The sequence below is a fragment of the Terrapene carolina genome, unplaced genomic scaffold, assembly GCF_002925995.2.
Source record: "Terrapene carolina triunguis isolate 2854851 unplaced genomic scaffold, T_m_triunguis-2.0 Scaffold44542, whole genome shotgun sequence".
NCBI classification, from domain to species: Eukaryota; Metazoa; Chordata; order Testudines; family Emydidae; genus Terrapene; species Terrapene triunguis.
In genome coordinates, this window is record NW_020708893.1 from 74 (window position 1) to 17,585 (window position 17,512).

General features: G+C 51.3%; 1 protein-coding gene across 1 annotated transcript; it reads left to right on the forward strand.

The window, feature by feature from the left end:
- Nucleotides 1–616: 616 nt before the first annotated feature.
- On the forward strand, nt 617–12,265 carry LOC112125732 (class I histocompatibility antigen, F10 alpha chain-like; the record flags this gene model as incomplete). Its single annotated transcript, XM_029914385.1, has 3 exons — nt 617–877; nt 3,039–3,317; nt 11,973–12,265. Coding segments are annotated over 3 exons (833 nt in total), but the record flags the coding sequence as incomplete, so codon positions are not given.
- Nucleotides 12,266–17,512: the final 5,247 nt, after the last annotated feature.

The following is a 17,512-nucleotide window of genomic DNA, read 5'->3' on the forward strand; positions in this document are numbered from 1 at the left end:
CAGACACTTAGACTAATTTATTATTCACACAAACACATCGACCTGCTGTCACAGGTTGGATTTTCTTACCACAATCAGTATTTCCCTGTGCCTGAGTGAGACAAAATTGGTACGGCTTCTGTCAAACCCGGGAATATTTCAGTAAAAATCAGTAAAAACTGACACCGAAGGGCCTTGCACATGCACCTGCTCCCCCACATGTACATCTGTGCAGACATCACACGCACACGCCACACACGCACACCACAGCCAGGCACACAGGCCACAAACGCCCCAGTTCCGCTGTAGGCAGTTTGCCCATCCACCCCTCCCATCCGCAGGGCATTGGCTCATGGGAGGTAGTTTTTTAGGGGGCAGTTAACCCCCAGCCAATGTCTGACACCCCCCCCCCCAAACAAGCTGCCAGCTTTCAGAGGCTCAGGCTGAGAGATCGTCCTTCCTGATTCCTGTGAGTCACTGACAGATCCCAGCTTGTCCCTCGCCCAGGATGGGGCTGAGGGCAGGGGGACATGGCTGGGGGTGGGAGGTTTCTGCTGGGCCCCACTGGGTGACCCTGGTGTCCCCTGAGCAAGGGAGGAAGCTGCTGGTTAACTCAACCTTGCTCCTGTTGCTTTAGGGCGCCACAGCCTGGCCGTGCTAGTCACAGCCGTCACCCACGAAGACGGGACTCAACACTTCATCATGATTGCCCGGCTGGATGATGTTCAGATCGCGTACTACAACAGTGACACGCGAGAGCTCAGACCCACCGAGGAGTGGGCGGCACAGGCCATGGGCGCTGAGTATATCAAGGAAAAGACCCAGGAGTTCTGGGGGTTTGAGGAGGGCGCTAGAGGCGAAACCAGATGGTTGATGCAGCAGTACAACCAGACGGGCGGTGAGTGTCTGAGAGTTGTTGTTATTAATGGACACGCGAGAGCTGCCCGCTCAGAATCACTCCCACTGGGGATTGGGGCCTTGCTGTGCTAGGTGCTGCCCAAACCAGAGCTGGCTGGAAAATGGAGTTTTCTTCCCACAGAAAATGTGTTATTCCCGGAAGTGGTTTCATTCCCGATCGGAAGGAAAGTCGGAAATGGGAGGTTTCCCGCGGGAAGAAAATATTTCATAAATTCCATCCCAGGCAGGGAGCCAGGCAGCCCTGGGATCTTCCCTTTCAATTTCCCCAACAGAAAATCAATGTTTTCTGGCCAAATTGAAATTTTCTTACGAAAAATTACAATTTTGTGTAAACAGCCTTTCCCAAGGCTAACAGAAAGTCAGGAACCATTAGGAAAGGGACAGATAATCAGACAGAAAACGTCATAATGCCTCTATATAAATTCATGGTGCGCCCACACCTTGAATACTGTGTGCAGAGCTGGTCACCGATCTCAAAAAGGTCAGAGTGGAACTGGAAAAGGCTCAGAGAAAAGGGTAACAAAGATGATCATGGGTATGGAACGGCTTCCATATGAAGAGAGAGAAAAAAGATTAGGGCTGTTCGGTTTAGAAAAGGACGACTAAGGGGGGATATGATAGAGTCTATAAAATGATGACTGGGGTGGAGAAAGTGAATAGAGACGTGGTCTTTACCCTTTCCCACAATAATAAACCGGGGGTCACCTGATGAAATTAACAGGCAGCAGGTCTAATACAAACAAGAGGAAGTACTTTTTCACACAACGCACAGTCACCCTGAGAAACGCGTTGCTGGGGGATGTTCTAAAGCCAAAAGTGTAACTGGGTTCAAAGAAGAACTAGAGAAGTTCCTAGAAGATCGGCCCATCGATGGCTATGAGCCAAGATGACCAGAGATGAAACCCCATGCCTGGGGCGCCCCTAAACCTCCACCTGCCAGAAGCCAGGAGGGGAAGTGTAGCGGGATAGTCACCTGCTCCTGCTCTGAGGGGTTTAAAAACAGCCCTTGGAAAGGATGGGGGGGGGGGGTGAGAGAGAACACCCTGGGCTGATTGAGGGAAGTAGTTGCAGCTGGGCCACGCCCCAATCAGAGCCCAGCTGGCCCTATAAAGGCCAGGGCGGCCAGAAGCTCAGCAGTCTCTCTTGAGTGCAGGGAGAGAAGGGGGGTGGGTGTCTGTGTGGATGCAGACACGCCTGGCCTGGCTGCAGGGAGCTAGAGACAGGATACATGAGTGGAGCAAGGCTGGGGAGCTCCAGCCTGGAAAGCCCCAGGCTGCAGTCTAGCATTGGGCTAAAAGATACTGGGGGTTGCAGAGGGCAGCCCAGGGCTAGGCCAAGGCAGCAGGTCCAAACCCTCCTTGCCTGTGATGAGTGGCTTATACTGCAGTCTGCCCCAGGGAGTGGGGCTAGATGGTGACTGGCAGTAGCTGTACACTGAGGTGAGGTAGGGTTGGTGGGTGGGGGTTCCCTTGGGAGGGGAGACCTAGTGTGTGGGTACTGCCAGGGGGCAGCACCCAGAGCAAGGGGCCAGGGTCCTGGGAGGGACACAGGGCCAGAAGTAGAGAGCAAGGCAGATCACTGGCCTGCAGAGGGCGCTCTGGAGGCTGGGTCGAGCTAATTCCCTGAGAGACCAGCAGGAGGCGCCGCAGGGGTGAGTCCGCTCCTCTTACAGGAAGACCGGGGTGGATCACTCCAGAATTGCCCTGTTCTGTGCACTCCCTCTGAATCTCTGGTGTTGGTCAGTGTCAGACCTTGGTCTCACCCCGTATAGCACCTCTCATGTTCACCGCTGGAGAGACTCCAGGAGCTAGTAACTGTCCGACAGGATCCCAACCCCTCAGTCCTTCCCGTGGGTCTGCTCTGACCCCTCCTGCTCCTCGGCGTCCTCTGGGATTGTTCGCTAGCTCAGCGTAAGGTCCCCACACGGTCAGAGACGGTAAAGTGCCGGTGTCACCGACCGGCCGAGTGTCCTCTGACACCCCCCCCCCCCCCCCACACACACAGAGACACATTTCCCAGTTCTCAGTGCCCTGGTGTCACCGTCCATCCGGCTGAGCCCCCTCTGACCCCCCCCTTTCCCCTCCAACGGACACATTTCCCTGATTTCAATGCACGGTCTCAGCTCTCTCCCTCCTCCACAGGGATTCACACTGAGCAGGTTCACGTGGGTTGTGCGCTGAGTGACCAGGCCCCCATGGACCCGAGGTTCCAGTACGCCTACGATGGGGGGGACTTCATCAGCTTTGACAACCAGACCGGGACGTGGGTCGCGGCCGTGCAGCTGGCTGTCCCTGTGAAGCAGCTCTGGGAGACAGGGGACAAGTTCTGGACTCAGTTTGTCCAGCGGTACCTGCAGCACGAGTGCCTGGAGACCCTGCAGAGCCTGGTGCAGCGGGCAAGGGCGGTGCTGGAGCGACACGGTGAGTGAGCAGTGGGAAGCTATGGGTTGGGGGGACGGGGCACAGGGACACCAATGGGACTTGGGTATGTCTGGAAGGGGCAGTGTGACCTAGTGGAGAGTGTCCAGAGTCGCAGGTCAGTGCATCTGGGTTCTATTCCCAGCTCTGCCACTGGCCTGCAGGGTGACCTTGGGTCAGTCACTCCCCCTCTCGGTGCCTCCATTTCCCCATCTGTACAATGGGGATAATGGCACCAACCTCCTTTGTAAAGTGCTTGAGATCGACCGATGGGTTATTAGTCGGTTCTGGCTGCCTGGGCATCTCCGTTCTGCAGGGCCTTTCCTGTTGGCTTCCAGCTCCCTCAACCTTCCCTTTTCAGGCTGAAATGTCCCAGCTCTGGGCTGTGAGTTGGTTTTTTTTGGCATGTTTGGTCCGGAAAAGGCCCAGCCCTTTGTGAGTGTGAAGGAGGTGGGGTGGGGGAGGGGGATGCACGCTGTCATTATTAAAATAAAAACTTGTTTTGAGGTTCTTGTGCCCAGCGCTGGTACCTCCACAGTAGAGGGCAGAGACATGGACGGGGACAGGGACTCGGGGCCGTGGGAGAAAGGGATTTAAGCCACTGACAATGCAGACTGGGGCCAGCTGGGATTTCCGAACGCTTGACTCCTCATGTTACCAGATTTGCCCATTACTTTGGAGTATGCTCATTTATTCGGGTTACTTTTTTTGGGGAAGGGGATTTTGTAATCTTATTAATGTACTGCTTGTGTCACTTGTGTTTTCATATGGAGCTCTACTTCTCCCTTCTGCAAGTCCCCTCCCAGTGGAGCTATCCTGCAGGACCTAGGGTCCCTAGGGCTGGGTTTCTCCAGCCCCAGAACCGGATGAACACCCACCCACACACACACACACATACATTAACAGAGCAAGTCTGAGCGGACCGGGTCAATCAGCACCGTCAAGCTGACCCCTTATATGTCTCTGGACTCACTGGGCTGGAGGAAGCAGCACTTTCAAGCTACCTCTCCTTATATGCCCCTGGGCTCCATGGACTGGGTCAAGCAGCACTTTCAATCTGTTACCCTTATGCGTTCCAGATTCAGCACGTCCCTATCCTCACTCCCCCAACACAATTGTACTGGCAGTAACCTACTTGATGAGCAAACCCCACAGTATTCTGGGCGCTGCAGGGATCTTTAGCTTAGGTAAAAGAAGCGCTGCTGTAGAGTGAATGGGGGAAGCTAAAAACACAAAAGAGTAAAGTTCAGCAAGAGAGAGAGAAGCAACCAACTTAACCATAGAAGTTATTTATTGAATAATAGTGATAACTACACAAGGGGGGCTAAACCAACATAACATACACGATTAAAGGTTAATACCTAAGGTAGAAAGGAAAACAGAGAGAGAGAAAGAGGGGGGATCTCACCCGCTCCATGAGGCTTGAACTGGTCGGGGTTCCCAGGTGGTGGTGGTAGCGGAGGGTCCCGAGGGCAGGAGACAGGCAGAGCCCCCAGCACGATCAGTCAGGAGATGGAGTTCCAGTGGAACTGATGCAGAGTTTGGATCTAAGCATCAGAACCCTGACTAGAGGGTGAGTAGGGATTTTTGTAGAGAAATTACAATTGTTCAAGGGAGAACACTAGATTTGTTTATAGGTAAACTGATGACGCCAGGGTTTTCTTTAGACTAGACAATAGGAGCTGATCACTCTTGGCTATGGGTGGTGTTTTCTTCCAGGGAGCTCACAATGCAACTAGGCTGCTTCAGTATTTGGATATCAATAAAGGATTTATGACTAGAATTGGTCTGATAACTGCTGAGCTGGGTGTGGGCAGGCATGGGTTCATTAGCATCTGGAGCAGAGATTCCCAGGATGCAGTGCTTCCCTGCTTTTTCTGGTCCCAGAATTCAGTGTGGTTCTCTGTTCTCCATTCTGTATGTAAATTGAGATGTCTTCCTGTCCCATCTTTCATGCAGATGAGGCATGGGGAGTTGTCTCTGCTCTCCATTCTGTATGCTAATGGAGATGTCTTCATCTTGTCACCCTTGTCAGGAGGGGTCTGGGTCTGTCTCCCAACGCCCTTCACTGCTCTCTGCAAGTTTTTTTTCCTCTGATGGGTTTTGGTTTAAGCAGAGGCTGGGGGGGTGTCTTTCATGAGTCAGGCTGGATACTGCGCCCTGGTTCCCCAGGAATACAGAGGTGTCTGGTATCAGCCATGAGATCACCGGGGTGAGGCACCGAGGGGCGTTTGGAAATCTGGCCCTTAGCCCCTAAATCGTACACGTGTGTTTGGGTGGCCCAGTGACAACCTGCCTGGGCGTAGCCATGTTATAGCGCGGGATTGCACGCAGCGAAGGAGACCCGGGCACAGGCCTGTTCTGGCAACTACCCAGTTCAGCCACCACCAATGTGAGCAGTTTGAGTGAGTCTGCAGAGGGGTGTGAGCCAGGTGCCTGGGGCAGCCCTCACTGAAAATGCCAAGCTCAGGGCAGGCTGCAAAAAGATGAGCAGATTCTCCCAAAACTGGCCATTAACACTGAAGTTAGATTCACTAACCAGTTACAAACTGTGCTTCTGATTCCCCACACTGGTTATCAAGAAGCTGAAAAAAGAAATCACAAAGCCCCCTTTATTGCATTCCAGTTCTCTGGCTCCCAATTAGCACCTAGGTCCCGTAAAGCGAGAAGTTATTTAAAAACTCTGCTCATTATACAAAATGTTCTTCTGACCCCAAAGGGACAGCCACATTACCAGGTCAATATTAGGTTGGATCTTACCCAAAATCCCACGCTGCCAGCCAATCCTTTAGTGTCTAAAACTAAAGGTTTATTAGAAAAGAAAAGAAAAAGAAGAAAGTTGTTGAACAGTAAAGCAATCAGATACACACATAGGACTTCAGAGTCCATATATCAGGTTCCTATCAGTGTTGGTGAGTTTGCTGGATTGAAAGTCCCTCTGGTACACATCCACAGCTTGGATGGGTCATTCCGTGCTTTGTTCAGAGCTTCAGTTTGTAGAGAAGTTGCTCCAGAGGTGAGAAGCAGGAATGAAGACAAAATGGAGACAGTGGCGGATTTAGAGTTAGTGGGGCCCTGTGCTTAGCTTCATTTTTGGGCCCCCTCCTTGGGAACCAGCCAAGAAAAAGAACATTCTCTCTCATCTCCTCCCCGCCCCCGTTTTCATTCTTTTTTTCTTCATCCTCCTCCTATAAGTAATAGCAAGTAAATGAAAATAAAGTGAGGTACCTTGATTGTTTTTGTAGTCTAACTTATTTTTCCACAGACCACTTGCAAATCGCGGAGGGTCTCGGCGGACACTTAATGATCTTTCCAAATATTGTGTGTACCATTAGCTAACCATTGTAAATTGCTTTGGATAAGAGCACTTTATTAAAAAAATGTAAAAAAACCTTGGGGTGCGGGGTCTGGACAGGACCTAGGGTGCGGGAGGGGGCTCAGGGCTGGGGGTGCAGGGTCTGGGAGGGAGTTAGGGTGCAGGAGCAGGCTGGAGGTTGGGGTGCAGGGTCTGGCCAGGAGTTAAGGTGCGGGAGGGGGCTCAGGGCAGGAGGTTGGGGTGTGGAGCGCTTACCTGGGGCAGCTCCCATTTGGTGCGAGGGGTGCAGGTGAGAATGTGGGGGGGTGCAGGAGTCAGGGCTTGGAGCTGGGGGTGTAAATTGGGGTTGTGGGGGTGCTCCCAGCCCCCTGCCCTGTGCAGCTCACAGCGGGGGGGGGGTATGTGTAGGGGGAGTGCAGGGGCCCCGCCTTTCATAGAATCATAGAATATCAGGGTTGGAAGGGACCTCAGGAGGTCATCTAGTCCAACCCCCTGCTCAAAGCAGGACCAATCCCCAACTAAATCATCCCAGCCAGGGCTTTGTCAAGCCGGGCCTTAAAAACCTCCAAGGAAGGAGATTCCACCACCTCCCTAGGTAACGCATTCCAGTGCTTCACCACCCTCCTAGTGAAATAGTGTTTCCTAATATCCAACCTAGACCTCCCCCACTGCAACTTGAGACCATTGCTCCTTGTTCTGTCATCTGGTACCACTGAGAACAGCCGAGCTCCATCCTCTTTGGAACCCCCTTTCAGGTAGTTGAAAGCAGCTATCAAATCCCCCCTCATTCTTCTCTTCTGGAGACTAAACAATCCCAGTTCCCTCAGCCTCTCCTCATAAGTCATGTGCTCCAGACCCCTAATCATTTTTGTTGCCCTCCGCTGGACTCTTTCCAATATTTTCACATCCTTCTTGTAGTGTGGGGCCCAAAACTGGACACAGTACTCCAGATGAGGCCTCACCAATGTCGAATAAAGGGGAACGATCACGTTCCTCGATCTGCTGGCAATGCCCCTACTTATAAAGCCCAAAATGCCATTAGCCTTCTTGGCAACAAGGGCACACTGTCGACTCATATCCAGCTTCTCGTCCACTGTGACCCCTAGGTCCTTTTCTGCAGAACTGCTACATAGCCATTCAGTCCCTAGTCTGTAGCAGTGCATAGGATTCTTCTGTCCTAAATGCAGGACTCTGCACTTGTCCTTGTTGAACCTCATCCGATTTCTTTTGGCCCAATCCTCTAATTTGTCTAGGTCCCTCTGTATCCTATCCCGATCCTCCAGCGTATCTACCACTCCTCCCAGTTTAGTGCCATCTGCTAACTTGCTGAGAGTGCAGTCGACACCATCCTCCAGATCATTAATAAAGATATTAAACAAAACTGGCCCCAGGACCGACCCTTGGGGCACTCCGCTTGAAACCGGCTGCCAACTAGACATGGAGCCATTGATCACTACCCGTTGAGCCCGGCGATCTAGCCAGCTTTCTATCCACCTTCTAGTCCATTCATCCAGCCCATACTTCTTTAACTTGGCGGCAAGAATACTGTGGGAGACCGTATCAAAAGCTTTGCTAAAGTCAAGGAATAACACATCCACTGCTTTCCCCTCATCCACAGAGCCAGTTATCTCATCATAGAAGGCAATTAAGTTAGTCAGGCACGACTTCCCCTTGGTGAATCCATGCTGACTGTTCCTGATCACTTTCCTCTCCTCTAAGTGTTTCAGAATTGATTCCTTGAGGACCTGCTCCATGATTTTTCCAGGGACTGAGGTGAGGCTGACTGGCCTGTAGTTCCCCGGATCCTCCTTCTTCCCTTTTTTAAAGATGGGCACTACATTAGCCTTTCTCCAGTCATCCGGGACCTCCCCCGATCGCCATGAGTTTTCAAAGATGATGGCCAATGGCTCCGCAATCACATCCGCCAACTCCTTTAGCACCCTCGGATGCAGCGCATCCGGCCCCATGGATTTGTGCTCATCCAGTTTTTCTAAATAGTCCTGAACCACTTCTTTCTCCACGGAGGGCTGGTCACCTCCTCCCCATACTGTGTTGCCCAGTGCAGCGGTCTGGGAGCTGACCTTGTTCGTGAAGACAGAGGCAAAAAAAGCATTGAGTACATTAGCTTTTTGCACATCCTCTGTCACTAGGTTGCCTCCCTCATTCAGTAAGGGGCCCACACTTTCCTTGACTTTCTTCTTGTTGCTAACATACCTGAAGAAATCCTTCTTGTTACTCTTAGCATCTCTTGCTAGCTGCAACTCCAAGTGTGATTTGGCCTTCCTGATTTCACTCCTGCATGCCTGAGTGATATTTTTATACTCCTCCCTGGTCATTTGTCCAATCTTCCACTTCTTGTAAGCTTCTTTTTTGCGTTTAAGGTCAGCAAGGATTTCACTGTTAAGCCAAGCTGGTCGCCTGTCATATTTACTATTCTTTCTACACATTGGGATGGTTTGTTCCTGTAACCGCAATAAGGATTCTTTAAAATACAGCCAGCTCTCCTGGACCCCTTTGCCCTTCATGTTATTCTCCCAGGGAATCCTGCCCATCAGTTCCCTGAGGGAGCCAAAGTCTGCTTTTCTGAAGTCCAGGGTCCGTATTCTGCTGCTCTCCTTTCTTCCTTGTGTCAGGATCCTGAACTCGACCATCTCATGGTCACTGCTTCCCAGGTTCCCATCCACTTTTGCTTCCCCTACTAATTCTTCCCTGTTTGTGAGCAGCAGGTCAAGAAAAGCTCTGCCCCTAGTTGGTTCCTCCAGCACTTGCACCAGGAAATTGTCCCCTACACTTTCCAAAAACTTCCTGGATTGTCTGTGCACCGCTGTATTGCTCTCCCAGCAGATATCAGGGTGATTAAAGTCTCCCATGAGAACTGACGGGTTGGATCACAGAAACCCCCTTGGGAGCTGCCACCTGATGTGCCAAGACTACCCCTGCTTCTGTTTTCCCTGCCAGCTCAGGACTCCAGCACCCTGTCTTGCTGAGCGAGACACTCCCGTCTGCTCCAACACAGACCCAGGGTCTGAATCACTTGTCCCAAAGTTGCAAGTTTACCCAAAAACAGCTCACAGGAGTGTGCTTGTCTTTAGCACTCAGATGCCCAACTCCCAATGGGGTCTAAACCCAGATAAATCCGTTTTACCCTGCATAAAGCTTATGCAGGGCAAACTCCTAAATTGTTCGCCCTCTATAACACTGACAGAGAGATATGCACAGCTGTTTGCCCCCCCAGGTATTAATACATACTCTGAGTAAATTACTAAATAAAAAGTGATTTTATTAAATACAGACAGTAGGATTTAAGTGGTTCCAAGTAGTAACAGACAGAACAAAGTAAGTCGCCAAGCAAAATAAAATAAAATGCGCAAATCTATGTCTAATCAAACTAAATACAGATAATCTCACCCTCAGAGATGCTTCAGTAAGTTTTTTCTCAGACTGGACACCTTCCAGGCCTGGGCACAATTCTTTCCCCTGGTACAGCTCTTGTTCCAGCTCAGGTGATAGCTAGGGGATTCTTCATGATGGCTTCTCTCCCCTTTGTTCTCTTCCACCCCTTTATATATCTTTTGCATAAGGCGGGAATCCTTTCTCCCTCTGGGTTTCCACCCCCCCTCACTGGAAAAGCACCAGGTTAAAGATGGATTCCAGTTCAGGTGACATGATCACATGTCACTGCAAGACTTCATTACTCACTTGCCAGCACACACATATACAGGCAGACTAACAGGTAAACAGCCATCTGCAGACAATCGGAGTCATCAAGATTCCAAACCATCATTAATGGCCCACACTTTACATAATTACAATAGGCCCTCAGAGTTACATTTTATATTTCTAGTTTTAGATACAAGAGTGGTACATTTATACAAATCAGATGATCATACTCAGTAGATTATGAGCTTTGTAATGATACCTTACAAGAGACCTTTTGCATGAAGCATATCCCAGTTACGTTACATTCACTTATTACCATATTTTCTCTAAAACTATCCCAGTTACATTATATTGACTTATTATCAAGTTTTTATAAAACCATATAGACTGCACAATGTCACACCCTCCTCCTGAACTTACTGCCAGAGACTTGGACACTGACCATGGCGGAGGCAGTATACCTAAAATTCATTTTTGGGCTCCCCTATGGGGCAGACACTCCTGTGTCCCCCAAAAGGGAAAGATACCCTGATCCAGCTGTAGGCTCACAGCTCCAAGCTATGAGAGACCTTTAGCTGGCCAGCAAAATCCGCCCCCCTTTCACTCAGGTTGGGTTTGCTTCCAGCTAGATGCTCTTCCCTCTCTTCGTTAGGTGGAGCCCGTCTCTGCCTAGCACTCCTCCTCCTTGGCACACCATCCCATGGTCGAAGAATCCAAAGCCTTCTCTCCGACACCACCTGCGTAGCCATTCGTTGACTTCCGCTCCGCTCTGCCCTGATTGCACCCCCTTCCCCAAGGCCTCCCCCCCCCCCGCCTCTTCCCCACTGTTCGGAGGCGGGGGCAGCCCTGAAAGGGAGAGAGGGAAGGGGTAGGGAAGAGGTGGGGGATGGGGGAGCTTGGCTGCTGGTGGGTGCGAGCGCAAGTTGCAGCAGGAGCCAGCAGGACCAAGCTTCTGCCCCCACAGCTGCCCAGCCCTGGGGGCCCCTGTCATTGGGGGGGCCCGTGCCAGGGCACCCTGTGTTTTATGGTAAATCCACCTCTGAATGGAGATGATGCAGCTGCCTTTTTATATCCTTTGCCATGTGGCTTGTACTTCCTGTGTCCCAGACACAAGCTCACAGCACATGGCAGGGAAAAGCCTTAGGGTTGTGTCCATAGGCAGCCCCGACATGTCCCGCTGACTCATACGGTGCAGTCCCTGGTTTTCAATGGGTTCATTGTACAGCTGATGTCCCTTGGTGGGCCATCTAGCAAGCTTAGTGCTGATGCCAATCTGTCTGGGGGCATCACCCAGAAACACAGCACAAGTTTTGATATATCAGATTTTGAAACCATACAAATCTATAACTCACAGTACAAAGGTGATACAAACATCTAAACAAGATGATCATCCTTCGCAAATCATAACATTGTCAACGACACCTTACACGGCATATCTTTCATGATTTATTGCAATTTTATAATATTGGTATTATTAATAACATAAAGTGTCTCACAATTCCATACAGCGTCACAAGGGGATTTACACCAGATTAACTAGCTCCATTTACAAATCAGTATAAACGGGTGCAGACCAGGTCTCACACACATGTGAGTGCTCGACCCACTGGGGGGCCTTCATCTCTTGTTTGTTACTGGTACCGGCCCCTGGCAAGTGGCTCACGCGCTGTGTCTCTCCCCAGTACCTCCCACGGTCTCAGTTTCCCGCAGAGATGCCCCAGACAGCTCCATCACCCTCTCCTGCCACGCCAGGGGCTTTTACCCGCGTCCCATCCATGTCTCCTGGGTGCGGGACGGAGAAGACATCCTGGCGGAGACAGACTCCAGCGGGATCCTGCCCAACGACATTCACTCGTACTACACGCAGTCATCCCTGGAGATCTCCCCGCAGCAGGAGGACGGGCACCGCTACGCCTGCCGGGTGGAGCACAGCAGCCTGGAGGAGCCTGTGCTCGTCTGGGGTAAGGGGGGGTGAATGGCAGGACCCAGGGGTTGGGGGCACAGCCCCATGGGAATGACAGAGATGGGGTGAGGCTGGGCCGCAGGAAAGTCAATATACCTGCCCATTGTCAGAGCGAATTCGTCTAGCTCTGGGTATTCGTGTGACCCACAAAAATGGCCGATCCCTCAGCAAATCTCATTAAGTTTCTGGCTGTGGTGCCATCCAGTGACAGTGAGTTCCACAGGCTGATGTCGTTACGAGGGAAGGGCCTGGTTGCTGTGTGGCGTGTGTGTCTGGCAGTTCCCGGCAGAGCACCCCCCCTCTGTGCCCCATCCCCGTCCCCGTCCTGGCTCAGCCTTTCCCCTCCCCTGGGGCCAGGTCTCTGCAGACGCCCTCAGGGAGACGTTCAAGGCAAAGGCCTGTGGCTGCCCCAGGAGGATGCCCCAGCGGCGGCTCCCCTCGGTGACCTGGGCCCTTCTCCATCCCACAGCCCCTGGGAAGAAGGGCCCCCTGCCCCCCGGGGTCCTGGCCGCCATCGTCCTGGCCGTGCTGGTTCTGGCTGGAGCCGTAGGGGCCGGCGTCATCCTGTGGAGGAGAAAATCAGCAGGTAAGAGCCGGTCCCATGGAGCCGGGGTCTGGGGAGTGGGGCGGCCCAGCCAGCCCAAGGGGGAATGGCTCCTCCCACTGCCCCCAAGGAGAGATGGGGCAGGGCCATGGGGCAGGGCTGATCACCGTAGCCCAGCCCTGCTGGGGGCAGAGTGGGCTCTGTCGTTGGCTGGACGCCTTGTGCCTGGCTAGGGGGGGCACTGGGGTGGGGCTGGCCTGGGCGAGGTGTAGTTGGGGTCACGGGGAGCCCTGTGTCAGAGGGGACAGGGGGTTGGGGTCACCGTGGGGGAGGGGTTACCCTGCTCCCCTGCACTGACCCTCATTCTCTGCTTGTGTTTCAGGCCCCATGAAACCCGGCTACACTCCAGCAGCCAGTGAGTAAATCAAGGGTATAGGCCCAGCGCCCCAGTGCATTATGGGTGTGTGTTGGGGGGGGTCCCCATGAGGGGAGAAGGGATGCGGGCACTGATGGGGCTGGGCTGCATGAGTCACTGGGTCACTCCAACAGCCCGTTGCAGGCCAGACCAGCCGTCCGGGAGCTTCCGAGTGTGAGGGAAAAGCCGGAGTCCGGTGGTGTCTGTCGGGGGCGGGTACGACCGGGGTCACACACTGCATTTGGGGTTTGAACCTGGGTCCATTCCCAGCCCATGGCAGGTTGTGCCATAGAGAGGAGTTAGTGTGGGGGGACCCCAGAGCTGAATTCCCTTCCCCCTTCCCTAGCTGGGATCCCCACAACTAACGCCGCTGCCTCTGAATGATTTTCTTCTCTCTCCACAGCAAAGAGCGGGGAAGATTCTGCCTCCAGCTCGTCATCGGGAACAGACCCCCAGTGCTAGGGGCAGTGACCATGCCCAGCTGCTGACCCCGCTGGCCAGGCGATCTCTGTCCTCTGACTCCCCCCTGCCCCAGGGGAGATTCCCACTTGGTCGTTAGAGCAGTTTCCTCCTGGGGGTGTTGGGCCTCAGGCTCTCGTATTGCAGCGTTTGCGTCTCTGCTTCTGCAGCCGGGACTTTGCCTCAACTTCTCCCCAAAGGGCCGACTCACTCCAGTCTCCCTGTTAGGATATAGATATTCAGGCCTGTCTGCAAAGGCCGATACTTTAAGAATTTAGGTGTATTCTTATCACTTAGCTAGTTATAGAGGTATAAAAGAAAGAATCAAAATCACTGTCTGTCTGTGTAAGGGCCTTTTCTCACTGTCACATTGTAACGCCCTGTTCTTAGGCTAGGACCTTTGGGCTAAGCAGCAGAGGCAGCCATAAGCCGGGAAGTGAACGGTCACATCCTCACATTCCAAACTAGTCACATTGAAATCAGGTGCTATTGGGCTGTTAGGAACACAATCCTGTCCTGATATTCCTGTCACCTCCAGAGAAAGGGAAGAGCCTAGAAGATGTAAAAGGAAACTTAGTTGGCTAGCATCCTGTCTGGCAAGAACTCACTTCTCAATAGCTGGGGTGTGAAATCCTCATTTCTTTGTTGTTCTATCACTGTAGTCTCCACTTCCCTATTGTTAGTCTGTATAATCTCTGTCTGTTTTTGTCTGCTGTATAATTAATTTTGTTGGGTGTAAACCAATTAAGGTGGTGGGATATAATTGGTTAGATAACCATGTTACAATATGTTAGGATTGGTTGGTTAAATTTCAGTAAAATGATTGGTTAAGGTATAGCTAAGCAGAACTCAAGTTTTACTATATAGTCTGCAGTCAATCAGGAAGTAGGGGGGGAATGGGAACAGGGACTGGGAGTGGGGGAATTGGGATCATGTTTTGCTAAGGGGGGGAATGGGAACAGGACAGGGACACAGGCAAGGCTCTGTGGTGTCAGAGCTGGGAAGAGGGACACTGAGGAAGGAAACTGGAATCATGCTTGCTGGAAGTTCACCCCAATAAACATCGAATTGTTTGCACCTTCGGACTTCGGGTATTGTTGCTCTCTGTTCATGTGAGAAGGACCAGGGAAGTGAGACGGTGAAGGAACAAGCCCCCTAACACTCCTGTCTCTGCGGGGGCCGCTCTGCCTGCATCAGGGATGGGCAGTTCCCCTTGTCCAGCAGCAGGAACCAGCACAGAGCCTGACGAGCAGGCAAAGACAGGGGCGGGGGAGCCCCGCAGAGGGGAATTATGGGCTACCCCACCCCCATCTGAGAGGCAAATGGGCCCTGCTTGGAAAAATTGAATCCCAAAATGGTGATTTTTTCAGAAGGAAAAGACTCTGTGCTCTGGTTGAGCTCAGGTCCGAGTTTTGCCCTGAATGTTGTGTGTCAACAACCCCCGCCCCCCAATTCTGCACAAAGCTGAGCTGCTGAGTCTTGGAATCTCAGCACGTGTGTAATCGAAGCCTGAGCTCGTAAGCTGGAAAAGTACGCCCCCCTGGCCGACACCCTGAGAGCGAAGGGCTACGAGGTGCAGATGGACGCCCTGATTGTCGGAGCCCTGGGACCCCTGCAATGAGCGCGTGCTGCGGACCTGCGGGATTGGTCAACGCTATGCACGGCTCATGCGGCGCCTCATGGTCTCAGACACCATCTGACGGTCCAGGGACATCTACATCGAGCACATCACCGGCCACCGACAGTACCAGGAGGCGTGAGCCAGAGCGACATCGTTCTCCCACTATGAGAAAGGGACCAAGTGACCTTCGCCGTTGGATCATATGAACTGGAACCATAAACTCCCTGAACATTAAATCTCACCAAATGAGGGTCAATCCATCTCAGCATCATATCCACTCATTATACTCCACACCCAAACATAGCCACTCTATGAACTTCATACCCTCATATCTCAATGTCTGCACTTTGACCCATCAATCTTTTACCCCCAATCGGGGATATTGCAGATTATGTATTCCTTATGCCACCCGATCTTAAACCAAACTTCGCACCCCTTGATAATCTGCATGTTATTCCCTGATAACCAGAAACTTCTATGCTTAAACTCTGTAGTGTTTTTTGCAGAACTGGGGTTTTATCCTTTTCAGTTCCAACTTCTTGCTGGCTTTGCATTTTTTAAAATCAGTTAAAATAAGGCCAGAACTTTTGCAGGCTGGGTCAAATCTTGTCTGGGGCTGACCCAGCACCTCCATGATCTCAGATAGCTACAGACTTGGGGACTGCATATATTTTTGGATTCGAGGGCTTTCTGAGCCCAAAATTACGGGAATTAGGAGGTGGAAGCCAAACTTGAACAGCTAAACGGGACTAAATCGGGCGGACCGGATGATCTTCATCCGAGAATATTGAAGGAACTGGCGCCAGAAATTGCAAGCCCCTTAGCGATAATTTTTAATGAATCTGTTAACTCGGGGGTGGTACCGTTGGACTGGAAAATAGCTAATGTGGTTCCTATTTTCAAGAAAGGGAAAAAAAGTGACCCGGGTAACTACAGGCCTGTTAGTTTAACATCTGTAATATGCAAGGTCTTGGAAAAAATTTTGAAGGAGAAAGTAGTTAAGGACCTTGAGGTGAATGGCAATTGGGACAAATTACAACATGGGTTTACGAAAGGCAGATTGTGCCAAACCAACCTGATCTCCTTCTTTGAGAAAGTAACAGACCTTCTAGATAAAGGAAATGCGGTGGATCTAATATACCTCGATTTTAGTAAAGCGTTTGATACGGTACCGCATGAGGAATTATTGGTTAAATTGGAAAAGATGGGGATAGATATGAAAATCCAGAGGTGGATAAAGAACTGGTTAAAGGGTAGACTGCAGCGGGTAGTACTGAAAGGTGAACTGTCAGATTGGAGGGAGGTCACCAGTGGGGTTCCTCAAGGATCAGTTTTGGGTCCGATTTTATTTAATCTATTTATTACTGACCTCGGAACCGAATGTAGGAGTGGGCTGATAAAGTTTGCGGATGACACAAAGTTGGGAGGTATTGCCAATTCGGAGAAGGATCGGGATATCCTGCAGGGAGACTTGGATGACCTTGTAAATTGGAGTAATAGTAATAGGATGAAATTTAATAGTGAGAAGTGTAAGGTGATGCATTTAGGGATGACTAACAAGAATTTTAGTTATAAGCTGGGGACGCATCGGTTGGAAGTGACGGAGGAGGAGAAGGACCTCGGAGTCCTGGTTGACCGCAGGATGACTATGAGTCGGCAATGTGACGTGGCTGTGAAAAAAGCTAACGCGATCTTGGGATGCATAAGGCGAGGTATTTCTAGTAGGGGCAAGGAGGTGCTGCTTCCGTTATACAAGGCGCTGGTGAGACCTCATTTGGAGTACTGTGTGCAGTTCTGGTCTCCCATGTTTAAAAAGGATGAACTCAAACTGGAACAGGTACAGAGAAGGGCCACTAGGATGATCCGAGGAATGGAAAACCTTTCCTATGAAAGGAGACTCGAGGAGCTTGGTTTGTTTACCCTAACCAAAAGAAGGCTGAGGGGGGATATGATTGCTCTCTTTAAATATATCAAAGGGATAAATACCAGGGCGGGAGAGGAATTATTTCAGCTCAGTACTAATGTGGACACGAGAACAAATGGATATAAACTGGCCGTGGGGAAGTTTAGGCTTGAAATTAGACGAAGGTTTCTAACCGTCAGAGGGGTGAAATTTTGGAACAGCCTTCCAAGGGAAACAGTGGGGGCAAAAGACCTCTCTGGCTTCAAGATTAGGCTAGATAAGTTTATGGAGGGAATGGTTTGAGGGGATAACGTGAT